General features: G+C 43.5%; 1 protein-coding gene across 6 annotated transcripts in view; it reads right to left on the minus strand.

Moving 5' to 3' along the window:
- Window positions 1-8,310: 8,310 nt before the first annotated feature.
- Window positions 8,311-17,598, minus strand: part of SGCD (sarcoglycan delta) — a 346,594-nt gene continuing 337,306 nt past the window's right edge. For 3 of the 6 annotated variants that reach the window (XM_014948113.1, XM_014948108.1, XM_014948112.1), the window contains one exon: window positions 8,311-17,132. In XM_014948113.1, coding sequence (XP_014803599.1) covers window positions 16,959-17,132 — 174 coding nt within the window. In that variant the 3' untranslated portion in view covers window positions 8,311-16,958. The remainder of the gene's footprint in view (window positions 17,133-17,598) is intronic. The other 3 variants (XM_014948110.1, XM_014948109.1, XM_014948111.1) reach the window with 1 other exon arrangement.

Here is a 17,598-nt window from a genome sequence, read left to right on the forward strand (position 1 = left end):
TTCCACAATGACTGTAATCCTAGCACTGTTTATTCAAGCATGGCCATGCTACAATTAGAGCCAAGAGCTTTAAGCATCCAAATGATGCCATTGGCAGAGCTGGTGCTCCAGCGAGTGAACTGCCAGCACCTCCTCTGTGATTTGTGCAGCCTTTTCCCAACCAGAAACTGAAGTACCTCAGTGTGGTCTTGAACACAAGTGGAAGAAAGGGCTTTTCCAGTCTCACCTCTGACTTTCCTAAGCTCCCCTCACTCCTTCAGCACATCTTCTGTCTGGGCTTTTAAATAACTGACACGGCTAAATGGACCTTCTTTTTTTTTCTGACGCTTTTAAACTCTCCCTCCAGGCAGAACAATCTCCAATCTGAATGCTGGGTGAAGTCCTGAACACCAGCTCCAGAGCCAGAAGAGAAAAGACTTTAATTCCTCTGGAAATTCCTCTCCGTGCAGCGTGTAAAAAAAAAAACAAAACAAAAAAAAAAAACAACCCTCCAAATCTGTCTCCTGCTGATGAACAGAAAACCCATCCTGCTCACACTGGCACGGCTGCGTCCACCCCCGAGAGGGAGATACCTTGCAGCCTGGCAGTGGCCGCGGCAGCAGCATATGCCTCTCTCTAGGTACGTGAGTGTTCCCACTGAAATCAGACCTAGCCTTGGCACTTCTGGATGAGGAAATATGATTTCATCATTAATTCTTTCAGCTATCTTTTCACTTGTGCCTTCAAGGGATTTTTTTGCGCTAAGGTCGACAGCTTCCTAAAAAGCTTAAATCGAAACAATACTCCCTGGAAAAAATGTGGGGTAAAGCTAGTTGTTAGCAATCTAATGCAGACAGGCCTTTTTCTTGTCCCAACAAGCTTCTCGTGCCTGTTAGGTGACCTGTTGTTATATTAGAGACTTGTAGTTCCCCACTCTGGCTCCGAGTTCTCATTAATCACGTTGAGGAGCAGCGCAGGGCAGGGATGTCTGTGTGGTTCAGCAGCAGAGATGCTGTGAGCGGGTGCTGCTGCCTGGTGCAGGACAGTGCTGGGGGAGGTACCCACCTGAAATCACAGCCAGCTTTGTGCTGAGCATAAGGTTGTCTGCTGGTGCTGTGGTGGAAGATGACTGCCTTTCCCATGCCTTTTTTCTATGTTTCTGTGTTTGGTGTAAGCAAGGGACTAATTTCGTCTAAGTTTTGGGGTTTTTTCAGTGAAAACTGTGATGTTTTAAGTTTTTTCCACTGCAGTGAAAGTACCCCAGGAAACTCCAGTTGTCTTCTGAGATCACGGGAAGCTAGACACATGGCCATTAGAGCAGTGCTGCCATACTTAATTTCTTGTGGATGTGACAAATTCCAACAGGGAGAAATCTTGAGGGGCATAGAAAAATCCAGGGTGGGAAATCACTGCCTAATTAATTTTGCAGTTCAGCAAGGATCGTTTAGAACTAGTCATTTATCCAATGACAACCAACTGAGTATTTTGCAAGAACATTATATACAGCTCAATTTCAACATAGAGCAAACCCAAATAAGCTGGGATGGTTCCAGTGTCGCTCCATCATGATATCCTCTGAGAAGTGTATTCTTTTCTAGATTTGACCAAAGAGCAATTGCTTCTGGATTTGCCAAGCATTTCAGGATTTGCAGCATAGACATTGTTGTTACAGCCCTTAACTCTTTTGTTCAGGTGCAGATGCCCACATTCTTTGGGATCCCATGCAGCACCACACAGCTGGCTGGTGGCTGGCTGATGGGTGTTTGGGTGGTGCAGACTCAGTGACTGGTGATTCTCCATTTCTTTGGGATGGTAGGAGGTGAATTTAACATTTCTGGTCTCTTGTTAGGTCCTCCTAAGGCAAGAGTCAGGCATGTGCAATGAAGCTTGTTCTTTCCATTCTGTCAACAGTAAAACAACAATATCCCCAAGTCCTAACTGCTCTCATAAATTGAGTAATCACAGTTCAGGTCAGCTGCAGTTATTTTCTGGAGTCCATGCAACTTTACAACTGCTTGGCAGTGACTTCTGGTGCACAGGACACCAAAGCCAGTACAGCATTAGATCAGCTCCACATCTGATGGAGGAACCCAGTTTCTCAGTGGTCCCAAGCAAGCTGCATTTATTCCTGTTGCATCCAGATTTGTGCTGCAGCCCAAAGTGCTATAATATGTGCATTACAGCGTTCAGCCGGCTGCCTGCTGCAGGATGGGCCAGTCTGGGCAGTGTGCTCCTCACCTAATTATTTTTTATGTGGTGAGATGAAAACATAAAAAGACAAGCCCTTCTTTAAGATGTAATTAGGGGTCACTTTATATTGGCCATGCAATGTTAATGGAAATTAGCAGCTTATAATTTTTTTTTTTAATTGGAAATAATTCATTGTAATTTATTGAATGAATTGTTTACCCTGAATTGCCTGCCATCTCTACCTTCTAGGTGCTTGCCCTTATAACCCTCCCTGCATTTCTCAGGCAAAGCAGGGGTGAAAATATTCTGATGCCCTCAGATTATTTTTACTAATTATTTATTTATTTTTAGCCTTCCTGTTTTGTCCCTAATGGCGGTCTTAATCTCATATTTCTTAGGAAGTGAGTGGCCCACATCAAGTCTCCTGAGCCAAATCAGCCTATGGTTTAGATGAATCTGGATCCAAGCTGTCATTCACATCATGCCAAACCTTGAGCCTTTCATTTTAAGATGGCTGTTAAAAATGGGAGTGACAATCTATATGTAGACAGAGCACCCACTGATTTCAGTGGGAAGTGCTTGAACTTGCTCTAGGGTGGCAGAGCTTTCAATATTCCTGCTGTCATTTTTGGTGTCTCCCATCATCTTCTTGAAGAAGGGAAGACCAAAGCAGTGGGTATGTCTTAAAATGGCAGTGAGGGGAGAGTTAGGGTGTCTTGTCTCTATGGAGCTCCCTAATCACAGTCATTTACAGAGACCCAAAAATCAAATCAGAGAGAAAACTAAGAACAAAAGGAATAACACTTAAGTTTGGCTTATACAGCAGAGTTTGAACTGAGACGATGTCTTAAATGTTCCTAAGGTTAGATGATGTGAACTATCAATCATAGCATCTTCCTGCTTTTACCTTCAGTCTTTCTGGTGGAAAACAGCACAAAGGCAGGTTCTCACTTGCTTTAGGGAACTATCATGGCTTCACCTCCTCATTCAGAGCCTACACAGCTGCGAGTCAGACCTACCAGGGGATGTGATGCTCCCCTTCTCCCCACAGAGAAAGGCTGGCTGTCTGGACACAGGGTTTCCATCACAGCACTGCCCCACATGGCTGGCAGGACTGTGCACTACCACGATGGGCTTGGGGACAGAGACACAGACAGGGTTAAGAGTAGCTGAGATGCATATATCTTAAAAGAGTCACCATTATCAAAGTCATTGTGGGAGGTGAGCTAAACCATGCTCAGCAGTACCCTGCTTTAAGGGGGGGGGCAGCAATCTCAGCCACCCCAGTGGAGCCAAGCAGGACTCTGGGGTTGCTCCAGAAATAAATAAGATCCAAAAGCAGTTATAGACTTCATTGTATTTGCTAGGATTGAGCTAGGGAAGCCAGGACCTGTGTCAGGGAGTGTCCTGCTGCTCTATTTGCAGACCTCAATGTACCCCAGCGCCGCGTGTGCCGTGATGCCGCAGTAGGTGCAGCAATCCCAGAACAGCCCAGAGCCCTGCCCGCTCTCCTTTTGGTTTCTCTCAAGCTTCTCCTGCCTGTGTTCTCCTGCTTGCTCCCACACCATCCCTGCCCCAGGAGCTGCTGAATGCAATTCTCAGTTCTGCCAGGAACCGAGCCAGGTTTGTTTATGCCCATGATCCATGTTTGTGTTAGAGAAATGAGGCGCGCAGCAGCCGGTGATCCCGAGAGCACGCAGCACAGCCAGCATCAGGACTGGGGCTCGGCTGCAGCAGCACAGTCAGACCAGGGCTCCCAGCTGAGGAGGAAAAAAAAAAACCCAAAGCCCACTAAAGCATTAATTTAATGTCATGCTAAAGGCTATTGCTGCTGTGGAGCCCTCACTGCAGAGCCCGTACCAGCGCTGGGCAGGGAGAGCCCCTTTTATAGCCTGGCTATAAAGAATTAATTTAAAAACAGGATGTGGCCTTTACATCTTCTGATGTCTTTGTTCCCATCATTAGCCTTTAAGCAGCAGCTCGCTGCACCTGTGTTTTAGCTGAGCATAAAACAGCGTGGTGGGGGAAGGTAGGAGGTGGTGGGTGACTCCTCCTGCCAGAGGGGTTACAGCCACCGCAGATATCTGGAGAGCAAAAAGCACTCGTGTCTGTCACCTGGCACTGGATGAGGGATGGCAAGTGCCACTGCAGTGTGCAAACGGGGTCACAGGGTATGTCGGGGTGTTAGTGCAGCAGGCTGGTGTTGGCCAGGAATTGGATTTTTGTCTTAAAACTTTCTTAGTGTGCAACTCATCACGTGTACTGCTAAATGTCTCCTTGCCACAGCAGCAGCGCGCTCGTGTCCCCTGCCGTCACCCCAGGCAGGGCTGCGCTGCCAGTTTACGTTTCCTTTGACTGCTAAACTGTTCCTTGCAAATTAATTCATAAATAATTCATTGGATGTTGCATTCTGTGCTTAAAAGTTCATCGTGTAGGTGGTGGGTTGTGGGTTTTCTTGGAAGTGGCAGTGTGTTTCTCCTTTCTTTTTTTCTTTGTTAATCGTGTGTGTGTGTGTGCAGAGCTCCCATAGCATTTACAGCCTGATGGTTCCACTACAGATATTTTAATGTCTTTATAGCAGATGATAGCTATTTTCAAATTTAGTTATTATGGTTCAAGATGACTGTGTTGCAAAAACTCTCTTTGGAGATCGGGGTTTATTGAAATACCCAAATGCTTTTGAGAGTTGCTACAACTGCCTCAAAAATATCACATTATTCAGAAATGTATCCAACCCCCACGCACACACACACTACACTCTCTCTCTCTCACGCGCTCCCCAATCACTCAGTTATCATTCCTAAGCCTGCTGATGCTGGAAAGCCATGAGAAGTTTTTCATCACCCTGGATTTGGTGGTCAGCTGCTTTGCAGAAATGCTTTGCAAAGACAGGTTGTGTTTGCGGGGGTATTAAGGTAAATGTGGCTCTGTTTGGGACCAACATCAGCTCAAACAGTGCTTATTTCAGTCCTGGGCATTTCCCCATCACCCTGCCCTGGTCCTGAATGCACTGGGGACACAGCGTATTGCATCCATCAGGACATGGTGCAGCAACCCCAACTGCAGCAGCCTCCATCAAATCATCATCCCTCTGGGCATGAGATGGGACAAGTTGTTGGTTGGATGAAGGAAGGAGGCCCAGGCTAAGCCTGGCAGCCATGCAGAGACACAGCACCCCTTTTTGGCATGTGCATGTACTGTTTCTTGTCTCTTTTTTTTTGGTGTTAGATCTCCCCAGTCTGGCAAAGCAGATGTAAGACCCACATTCAATGAGTAAAATCCCATCTCAGTCATCTTCAGCATCCTTCAGCTGGCTTGGAGCTCTCAGCTGCTAAACTCAATTGTAAGTAGCATTCATGCCAGGTAATGCAGATAGAACACCCCTACTTGTGCATTATGCTGTTGTTTGAAGTATTTTTGTAGTCTGAGTCAGGCAGTGGCAGGGGAATAGGGCTGTTGAAGAAGGAGAGGTGGGACCAGGAGCCCCAGGAGGGTTCCAGCCCCAGCAGGAGTCCTGGCTGCCCCCAGCTCTGCCCTGCAGCTGTGTACTGCAGCCAGGGGAGCAGAAAACCAAGCCAAATGAAGTTATGTCAGAGATTTAAAAGGTGTTTTGTGCTTTTCCTTTCCCTACATGCACCCACTGAATGGAGCAAAGCAGATGGTCCCGTGCATTCCTCAGCGAGGAGGCAGAGGGCTTGTTTCTCTGCCTGCATTGCCGTGCAGCTTGTGAGACTGAAAGCAAAGCCTAAGAAGTAGGGTAAAAAAAATGTCCCTGTAGGTGTGAAAGGGAAAATACCACAGCTGATGTTACACAAGCTTAGCTGTGTGATGGCCTGAAGCAGAGCTGTTATGTGAAGGGTTATTCACAAACCCCAATTTTAAAAAGTGCAGCTCATATCAGTAATGTATATTACAATAGCCCAATAGCGTGAATCAAATATTTAAAGGCTACCCACACTCTGACACTCTGCTTTTTATTCTGAAATGACTGCAGTAAAGAGTCAAGTTCTAGCTGCTGGCCAGACTTCTTGCTTTTTCTCTATTAAATGAGGCCATATAATTTTCCTCTGGGATACATTTGGCACTGGAGCTATTTAGGTCTGAACCTTCATCACTAAATTCAGGATGATTTTTCTGTTCAGTTTAAGGAGAGAGGAATCAAGGTCACAGCATTGGAGAAAAACTGTTAAAAACAGATACTTCTTGTCACTGATTTCTGGACACTGTTCATAAAAATAAAAATAACCACCCTGATTTAACAACTGAACTTCAGCAGCAGCAACTTGTCTCTACTATGAAGAAAAATACAAAAACCTGGCTGCAGATAAAATTTTAAAATGTTGAAGCTGTTATCATTTTAAAGAGTATGAAATGGACTCATTTAATCTCAGTGATTCTTTTCTGCTTTTGTAATCTTTTATTTGTTTGGTTTATCTTTTCTATTTGCTATTTAGGAGAAAAAAATAACGGAGCAATGAATTACCTATAGGGGTGAAAAGGAAAGAAAGCAAAAGTTGGGAAGTAATCCTTAAAAAGTGAAAGGCAAGAAACCTGGGAAGAACTTATATTTTGATAATTTTTCCCAGGAGTCAATTTTGAAAGACAAAGCCTGTTTTTAACTACATCTTCCCAGGCTTTTAAAAATGGTTAACGTATTGTTGCTACTGAGTACAGCACGTTGCATTTCTGACATGGGGGCGCTGCAAATATGCTGCTCTTGAGGCTGAATTTCATAACTACTCACTGCTTAAACTGCAAGACTTTTCCAGGCAGCTGATGAGGAATTTGCTGGGACTGGGAAGGCTCCAGCTGCCGTGTCAGCGCTGGGCGCTGCCCATGGAGCTGCGTCTCCTGCGGGTGCCGTTCCTGCCAACACGCTTCTTAATGGGGGTTAATTAATGAATTATTTCATTGTCAGTTTGCTAGAAATTCCAAATTCGGGCCAAGAACTGCAGCTGAAGTTCAGCTGAAAGATGTCTTTTTTTTAAAAAAAATAAAAAAATAAAAAAATAAAAAAATCAAACTGCCCAAAACGCAGCAGGCGAGAGAAAGCCTGTGCGTGCCCACTGAACAGCACTGACTGAACTTATTTGGAGCCTGGTAAAAACTGCCCAAAATGCAGCGGGCGAGAGAAAGGCTGTGCGTGCCCACTGAACGGCACTGACTGAACTTATTTGGAGCCTGGTAAACAGTAGCCCCTACAAACTGGTAAACAAGTCTGCCTACAGCCTGGATTTTGGCAGGGTCTCATCTACGAGGACGGGGCTCGTACTCGCTGTGCACTTGGAAGGCACACACGTCTTTTCAGCCGGATTGAATTCTTGCTATCGTTCAGATAATGAGCCTCAATCAATGCTCTCATTTACTGACAAAATCCAGGGCGAACAAATTCATATTTAAAACCCAGCTCCTGCAAAATGCCCTCACAAGTGATTGCCTGGCATGTGCAGATTCACCCAGGAGCATCTGATTAGTTAGCCAATTAAAATAAAACTGATGGATCGTTAAAGCAGCCAGAGGTTTTCAAGAGGCTTTCTGTGAGTTGGTCCATGCTGCTATATATATATTTTTTCTTTTTAAAAAAATCATTGTTTCTTTGCAGGCAGACTTGATTTCATGCTCCCCATGCTGTGTGCAGGTAGGGGTTGGTTCCTGGAGGCATGAACCCCAGCTGGTCCCCCTGGGAAATGGCAAGGTCCCGCTGGTTTGGAGCACAAGCAGCACCAGATCCCCTCTACCAGCAAGCGATCATCTCTGAGAGGGACCTCAGTGCCTGTGACACTTCTTGGCTGTGAGACACTAACGCTAGGACAAGGGTGAGAAGTTCAACAAAGCTGTAAGCAAGACGGTAGCTCAACTTTCCCCAAAGGGAACATCTTTTTTGTTTTGCTGACAACAGGTTTTCTTCCAACAGCCAGCCACAGAGCTTCTCATTTCATCCTCTACAGCATCTTTGGCATGAACATATTTAGGGACATGATGCTGTGAAATGGCTCACTAATGGGACCCAGTCTGGTGTATCCTACAGACATGCAGATATATCCTATCCCTATCCCACAGACGTATGGAAGTTTGAGGTCTAACTCATATTTGCCATGTTCAAACAAAAAAAACCCTTCAACATCTCTTTCCTTCTTAACAATCATTATTTTATTAATATATTTTACAAGATTGCAGTTGAAATCATTTAAATACAAATATTTTTTTTATACAGAAAGTGTAATAAAGTTAAAATAGTTCCTTGTGTAATTCATAGCATTATTGCAATGCTTACAAAATTTTGCATAGAGTGTGCAAGGATTGATGTTATTTGATACAAAAAAGCTTTATATTTTCCCACACAACCACACACATACATAAATTAAAAAGAAAAAAGCCAAAGAAATCTGAATTTCTTAATGAGAACTGTGGTAAGACTTTAAATTCATTTTGTCCTGTTTACACGATCAAGGTCATTGGTGGTTATCAGAGTAGAGGTCAGACAAGGTATTTTACCATCACAGATGAAAACTGCTATAGCACATGGGTCATGCCTTTTACGCTACTGCTGTAGATGAACGGGCTTTTGCTTCAACTCGCACGATGTTGTTTTGCTGTTGGCTCGACCTACGTGGAGCATTTGTTGCGTTAATATCGACAAGTCTATTGGCATTCGTGCACACGGAAACTAATTGAAATAAGGGGTGGGCAAAAATACCCAAAACGAAAACCCAAAGGGATCTGAGTCAGATCCAGCAGGTCAATCCCTTCCACATTCCCTAACTGCTGCATAGGGCAGATCCAGACTGAGATCTGGATCGCAGCTCAGGAAAAGCCCTGACCTAGGGAGAAATCCAGGTGTGAATGCTGTCAACTGAACCATTCTTCAACAAACATATCATTTTTCAAATCTGCTCTTTCTGAGGTTTCTGCTGTGCTCTTACTCTGCTGACCGAGGGCAGGATCGTGTTCATCCTAACTTCTGTGTTCGCTCTGATAACCCACAGAAGGGGACAAGAAAGTCCTCCCTACCCCTGTCCTACTACCAGTGGGACCTCCTGCTTCATGTGTAACCCATGAAACCACCAACTGAACTCCAGCATGGTTTGTTGTGGTGCTGAGGAGCCAAGCTGGATGAACATGCCTCCATTTGCAGGCAGCATCTTGAGCTTTTTATCTGCGCCCACGTGACAGGGAAATACCAGAAGCTCAAGGAGTCTGTGTCCCATGGCTGTCCCCAGGAACATCCAGGCTGTGGTTTAGACAGAGCAGCCCAACTCTTCCTTTTGATTTCACAGAAGGTGACAAACCTTGAGGGCCAAACCCTCAGGCAGTGTAGGCTACCAGGGAGTTAAACGGAGCCAAATCCTGATTTACACCAGCTCCAGAGTCAAATCCCCGTGCTGTGAATGGTGCTGATGCACTGCTCCAGCCCAGCCTCCCAAGCCAGGCACCATGCCTTGCTGCTGTCTCTAGTAAAGAGGACCTGGCAATGGGATGGAGATAAACGAGAGAGGGCAAAGCTACCCTCAGGTCCCCCCACCCCACAGGCTTCCTGCAGGTGCTCAGCTGCACCTTCTGGAGTTACTGCTGGTGCCTTCAAGCTGGTCTAAGGCTTGTTAGAACAGCAACCAGCAACTACCAGCGTTATTTATACCACTTAGACTGCAGATACATATCATCAGTAAAGTCATTAATACTGTGGACGTGTTTCATTATCCACTGCATCAATAACAGCACCAACACCGAGTGCACAAGCCCAGAGGAGAACCCAGATGAAGACAAAGTTATCAGGCTCTGGCTTAGCAAAGGAGCTCAGTCCCTGCTCTACAGGCAGCTACCCCAGAGAAATCTAGTTGTAGTGGTGGGGGGTGGGGGTGTTTGCAGCTAAGTGTGGGAGAAACTCTAACAGCAATATTTTTTTCATCTACGATCCAGCCTTCGATAAAAATAGAACCACCCACAAATAATTATTCTTTTGCTCTCCAACGTAAGCCTGCCTCAAGATGTTTCAAGGACTCTGTTATGAGGAAATTTTTAAAAGACCAAAGAAACTGCATTGCTTTAGAAAGTGATAATGCATTTAGCAGTAGCAGGCTTCGGAACGCTTTATCTCCTATCGGTGGTTAAGCTTTTTGAATGGTACAATGCAATTTTAAATTCTGTTCCATGCAAAGCTGCACATGACCTGTGCTTTGCAATAGGCCTATTCCTATAATGGCAAATAAGTTAGAAATGGTGAGACTTTCCATTTGGGCAGGACCTGATGAAAGGCTCCAGAGAGTCCTTTTTAATCTTAGAAGAAAAGAGTGTTTAGCTAAGGCTGCATGTTTTTATCTAAAGCATTTGGTAGCAGAGCACAATGTAAATGGAGAACTTGTGCACGAATTTCTCTTTCTGATATTTTCTCTTGCTGGCAGAAAGAATAAACCAACTAAATGCGAGACAAACATACAATTACGTATTGCTTCACAGTGGACATAGCCTTCCTATCTTTTAATAAAGGTTAAAAACTAACGAAAACTCCATCCATGGAGACGAGTTGCTTCAAAGGAAATCTGGCTTCCTCTGAAGAGGCAGCCTGTCGCTACCAACCGGGGGCAGAAAATCCCAGCAACCGCGTGGCTTCGCGCTGTAATAAGGTGAGACATTTCCTGGGAGTGACACCAACGCTAACTTTCCCGCAGGAATTACACTTGTAGCAAATTAATTTTTAAGGGACTCACACGTCTAGTTTAAAGTGACTTGGATGGGAAATCTCGGTGCTGCGCTATGAGTATATTATCTTCTTCACTTCAGATAAAAATCCTGCAGCTTTAAATATCCATCTTCTCCAGTATTAAGAAAGTGTGTCGCTTTTCACGAGGGCACAATACAAGTGGCAGGACAAGAGGATCTGAAATGATAAAGCCTCGGGGCTGTATATGCATAACCATGGGCTTCTCAACCACAGCAGACTTAAAAGCTTTCTAAATAGAAGCTATTCACTATAATTTCCATCCAAGCCCCAAGCCACTGTGGTTATTGTGGACGGAAACAACACTCTAGCAGTCTTGAACAGTCCAAGCTGTAAGTGGTTTCAGTGACAGTAATTCCACTGTGCACCGTGAAAGATCAAGCATAATTGCTACCATATTTAGTAAAATGGAGGTTATTAATTCAAAGTATAATAGTGTAAACAGAGAAAGAAGTTTGCTGCATTACTGTGATTAGAGTGATGTCTCTTGCCATTTCTTCCCTCTCCCTCCTACCTGCCTTGTTTAATTCACTCCACTCTTGCTTGAATAATCTCATCAGTGCCACGTCCGTCTTTAACCCTGCTCTGCTCACAGCTGTAGACTCAATCACACCAGCTGTGAAAACACAGCAATTGCTGTGCAGAATTTACCCGAAAGTCCCCAGTTTCACCTTAGTGCCACTGCTACATGCAGGTTTGGATTTTTGGGGGTATGCAAGACCCAGAAGAGACACGGTGGGGATTTGGGGGCTGCTGCCCACCTGCACACAGCCAGCCCCGTGTGTCGCAGGACACCAGCTACCTAAATATTACAGACCGATTTCAGAACTGAGGAAAAAGGTTAAGATGGGGAAAACGGAAACGTTGCCAGGATTGCGTTCCTCAACAGCAATGGCCATAAAATGGCTGGTATTTTCACATTCAAAAAGCACCAATCCAGTGCTTGGCAAGGCTTCGCAGGAGCTCGCCCTGCGCTTGCTGGGGTGAATGCTGGATGATGACATTTCAAAATTTAAAATGTCAGCCATAAAAAAAATAGAAAAAAGAGCACAGCCGCTAACTTTTTTTTTTGTTTTTACTGTATGCACTTTTAAAATGAAATCATTACGGCACAGTTACTCTTCTTCATGGAGCAGCTCCTGGAGTTCCTGATCTGCTAACGCTCGAGTGCAGGTAGGTGAACAGCCAGTAGCATTTACTCAGTTTATTTATACTTTCAGCCCAGGATGATGTCTTATCGTTCTGGGTTATTTCTTCACATTTCAAACTTAGGCAACATTGTCCTCTGCACACATCTAAAAGTGTTTCACATTATTTCCTTTTCTCCCCATTAACAAAAAGTGGTCTTCCTGCCACTTTACTCTCTCAAATGCAGCTTCCGATAAACTTGTACTTCTCCTGACAGTTTCAAAAAGCACCATTAAAGGTAATGCATTTCAGGTGTGAGGGCAACCAGGGAAGGAATGAATTTTTGTAAGTCTTTGGTCTTTGTCTCACTCTCTTTTGCAATGTGAAACTTAAAGCCATAACAACAGATAGAAAGAAAATTGGCTTTTGTTGTAGACAAGTATATGTGACTTTGTGTGTGTGTGTATATATATATTTGTGTGTGTGCACATCTTAGGACAACAAAAGCTAATTTCCTTTAAGTACATCTGTATTTGCAAACTAGGTATGGTGTGAACTAACCTGACATCTTCACAAATTCCACAGGAACCTCTTTTCAACCATGGAATAAATTCCAGGGAGGGTTTTTTTTTTTCATTTATACATCATTTTGCTATACTGTATATCGCAGATTTTTTTTTTTTAGGCTTATGCCTTAAACTTTTTTGTGCAATGTGATGTTTATGATTAAAGGAGGAAAAAAAAGATCCTCTTAAAATACAGCTGTTTGACAGCACATGACTGAGATAACCAAATACAAATCACTTCTGCACATACTTAGTTTTCTAAAAATGTATACCTAGGAGAGGCCTTATACATATTTTAGTAGTTACTGGCTTCCCCTTTTGATGACTTCCTTTAGTGTTAACATTTCTTTGTACTCTTAAGCTACCCATTTCACTGACTACTGGGTAATATACTTCAAAAAGTGTATTTAAAAAAAACAACCAACAAAAAAAAAACCCACAAAGAAACTTGGAAAATAGATACAGTTGTATAGTCAGTATTAGGATCTCTGCTTTACTAATGGCAACTTCTTTTTTGCTTTAGAAAAACCATCCTGACTCACCTGTGCCAGCAGAAGGGTCATACAGTACATATGGATAAGGTACAGGTAAGAACTGACAGTCATTTTCCTGACTGCTCACTAAAGCGTTGTATTTAAAGCAAATTTAACAAGGTCTCGGAGCCCTATGAAGTTAAGAGTTGCAATACATAACTGCATTTATGAATACTGCAGTATTCATGGTGGCCTTGGGTACACTGACATAGTATCACAGCCCCCTGATCAGCATTTCCCCGGGGTTTCAGTGCTCCCAGCTGCAATGCAGCCCTGCACACAGTGAAGGGTCAGGGGCTGGCAGGGCATCCACTGCCCTCAGTGCCCTAAATTGTCACCGATCCAGCTCCCCTTCCAGCTCAGGACGTGAAGCCACCAGCATCTTTTCCACTGAGCTCAGTAGAAACAAATCCAGCCCAGCCTTGCCTTGGCGTCGGGAGGTAAAACTGAACTCCGGTTTGAGATAAACACCATCTCCCCAAAGAGCAAATGCTCAATTGAACTGCACTCCAGGCCCGATTCACAAAAAAATACACCAACCCTTGTTCATTTTTTGGCATTTTATCCATGGCAAGTAGAGCATATGGATGAAATTCCAGCCAAGGAGGCTCCAATTTGAATGGACTCAGGGAAACCCAACCCCTACAGATACAGCAGCTGTGAGAGATTTCCAGGCAAGGCAGGAGGAAAAGGGACTCTCACGTATTTGCCTGGTCCAACGGGTGAATCCCTCACTCCACAACCCCAATAACAAACTGGGAAGTGCAAGATAGCTGGATATGTTTGTATGCTGCTTTTTAACCAAAATGCCTGATTTTTCCCCCAGGATCTTGTCCTGTTTTCTCTGGTTTACCACTCACTGAACAGCAGGGGACTAATCATATGGCCAACACAAGTGCAGGCAGCATCACCTAAACTGTTGTCTTAAAACTCAAGTGGGGCTCAAATGATTTACAAGTCGTTTGATATGGATTCAGTCTTTCTAGCAGCAATTCCTTGTCTTTCCACACCACATAAAATTTTACGCTTTTTAATATGGAAACATGATTGTAAAATATATTGAAGCAACTCGAATTCCTTTGCCTAGACTTAATTAAGGTACCCTTTGTTCACTTCAGAGAAGCGTCTGCAGTGATGGCACAAATGTGTAAGGTGGTTCCCTAACAGTTCCCCCACAGAAATTCATACCAAAATAAATGGCTGATGTCACTTAGAGCACAAGAAGGCGATAACCTCATACAAAAGCCCAGCTGAGAAAACCAGCCACTCAGAATTAATTTGTTGGGGTGGAAGTCCTCAGCAGAGCATCCAGAGGGTGCGTGGGGATGAGGACTGAGCCTCTCGGGAGCGGAAGATGGAAATTGGGGGCAGTCCTTGCCTTTCTCACCAGTGTGAATACTCTCAGGGGTAGGGAAGTTAATGCCACTCACTTTCTGTACAGGGTACTCGTCCTGCTGCACGTGTCTTCACAACTGCTCACACGGGATTTGTTTATGCATTGGGCCGTGCTTGCTATAAGGTTTGTGATCAGTATTAAATGAAACAGGGAAAAAAAACTCCACAGTAAATGTAGGACTATGAATGGGACTTTGGTTGTGGTCCCAGAGGTAACGTACACAGTATTTTGCTATATTTAACATGGTAAAAAAAAAAAAAGTCTGTATCACTCTAGGTGCCCCTACAGTCTTTATGCATTTCATTAATATCTGTTTTAAGTTGCACAACCAGTTCCCAAGACACCCTCCTGTCCCTCCCCCCAAATAAACTAGTTTTAATAACAAGATAAATATGATGTGCTTCTCCTTGCTGAGTGCATTGACTTAAGGCATAGGCACAATTCCCCTCTTTGAACAGAGATGGTATAGTCCTGTGTCCCAATACAATTGTTATCCTGGGTGACCCTTTGCATTCAAACGTTGGCTCAAGACATTATAATTACAGGAATCATTCATTAACAAATAGTTTGAATTCGTTAATTAATCAGAAGGCATAACTGAAATAAAGGTAGATCATCCAATCCTCTTTCAGAAATAAATTTTATGGGACTGCTGCTTTGTTAGGCAGCAACACATCTAATCTAAACTCCATAGAAATCTTTCCTTTGAGTCCAGCCAGTTTTGGATTAAGCCAGAATTGTTCATTAAAAAAAATAATAAAATCAAACCCTGGTACTCTCCAGACCACAAGAAAATATGTGGAAATCTGTGAAAAAAGAATGGGCTAAATTAGTTCAAAATATTTCTGTCAGCTTCATTTGATCTTGATGATCACTTGAAGAATACCAGCTTTGCTTAGTTATCACTAGGGATGGCCACAGATCTCTCATATTTGCACATGAGGTAATATTTTCAAAAGCATCTCAGTGGCTTAGAAACCTTGCTGTCCTCGTGAGACTTACTGCGACTTGGACACTTTTGCAGTAATTAGTACATTTGTTTTTCAAGGATTTTTGCATGCATGTGGATGCAATTATGGGTCAGAATTGAATGATCTGGGCTCTTCTCATTATTTTTTAAAACTTGAACTGTGGAAGTAATGTTACCAGATCAGATTTCCCATTTTATCTTGCCCATAAGTGACTCCTAGACTATAAAATAAGGAAAAATGCCACCATGAAGAGATTCAACCACAGAATTTTTGGGTCTCAAATTCTAGAGGAACCAGCATCCAAAGCCGTTGCTTTCCAGTAATCTGGCTTTGTCACAATCCTTATAAATCCTTGAAAACATCTGTTTCATTGGCAGCATCTCTGATATTTGCAGTCTCCACCAAATCTAAGTGACCTTGGACTGCATATCCTGAAAGGAAAGATGACAAAAATTCTGACATAGCAGTTTCATGACACACCAAATTTGTGTGACTTTCTCTGTTTCTACAGGTAGAACAGGTAATTTTCTCTGTTTCTATAGGTATTTATAGTCAATGTCCAAATCTTAAATCTTCGCACCTTCACACCAAATATTTTCAAAATTAAAGATGCTAATGGAGAGTGTGTAGGGTGATCCAGGACACCTGTTAAATAAGGAGGTTCAGGCTTTTTCAGTTTTGTCCAACTTTCACAATTTTTTTCCTTCCAAGAACTAAATGCAACCCCAGTTCTGTTAGCACAGAGATGTCTTTAGGTTAGGGTTAGAGCTGATGCGTCACATCTGAATGGGAAGTCTAAAACCCCTTCAGAAAAATACATCATTATCCCAGCAAGAAGGTCTGGACTTTTCTACTGGCCAAATGCAATCCATCTCTCCCAAAAGGAAGCTATGCATCAGGTGAAAATTAAAGAGTGTAATTTAACCTCCAGTATCTTGGATCACTCTAGGTGATGGTACAGCACATCTGCCTATTTTGTTGGTATTTTTGTTAGTTTTTTTCCACGTCACTGATTTAATGGTGCAAAAATAATCAGAGATGCTTCTCTTCCCTTTGTATGTTGGTGGGTCTACATCGGTTCCAGGGTCTTGCCCAGCCAGCAATCCCATTGCTCTGAGAACATGATCAAAAAACGAGGGGTGATCATTAGACTATATTAATACAGAAGGGTCCAGGGGAGCATCAAGTCCAATTCAGCAGATTGTACCAGTAAATTTTGGTATGGGAAAGAGAAATGCTACACAAATGTAACAGGGTCACCCTGGGATTCCTTGTACTGAAACATCATTTTAACACAGAGGATATATATATATTTTATATATATATTTTTATATATATATATTCACACACACGCGCGCGCACACACAAAAAAAGTCTTTGATAGGCTTTCTGTGTTCTAGTAAAAATAGTTGGCAGCTGCAATCTGTGAGACCAGAACTGGCTTTTGTGCTGCCTGCGATGCCCCACTCAAATTGTCTCTCAAAGGCAGACGCTTGTATTTATCTGGCAGGTCGAGCCAGTGCCTGCCTGAGACAGAAATAACCTCCCATTGGGACACACACAGAGCTCGTAGATTTTTTGCCTGGACCCTGCAGAAGAGGAAGATCCTTGAGGCAAGTTAGGTAGTTTGATTTTTGCAGAATTCAACGTTATCTGAAGTCAGAGCGGGGAGAGAGAGAAAGAGAGAGAGAATTAGTGAAATCAGAATCACAGAATCTTCTAGGTTGGAAGGGACCTTAAAGATCATCTTGTCCAACTGTCAACCTAATTTTGACAAAAATAAACACCCACACACTGGGGTGTTATTTTTTGAAGAGCTGTTATTTTTTGATCTTGTGTTTAAAGAAGCTTCCTTTGGACAACTCAGCTGCTGCAAATACTGGGTAGGCGAGTGTATTGAGATGGGAGTGGCTGATAAATCTGGGTGAGCGTATGATCTGCCTTTACCATGAGCCCCCTAAGACCTCCAGTTTGCTTCTGCTAATCTACCCACCGTGGGTTTTTGGCTTCTAAGGCATCTCCGTGTCCAGAGGTAGGTACCACATTGGAGGGTGGGGAGGGAATCTTCTAGGTTGGAAGGGACCTTAAAGATCATCTTGTCCAACTGTCAACCTAATTT

This window comes from Calidris pugnax, unplaced genomic scaffold (assembly GCF_001431845.1).
Source record: "Calidris pugnax isolate Ruff unplaced genomic scaffold, ASM143184v1 scaffold27, whole genome shotgun sequence".
Taxonomy (NCBI): Eukaryota; Metazoa; Chordata; class Aves; order Charadriiformes; family Scolopacidae; genus Calidris; species Calidris pugnax.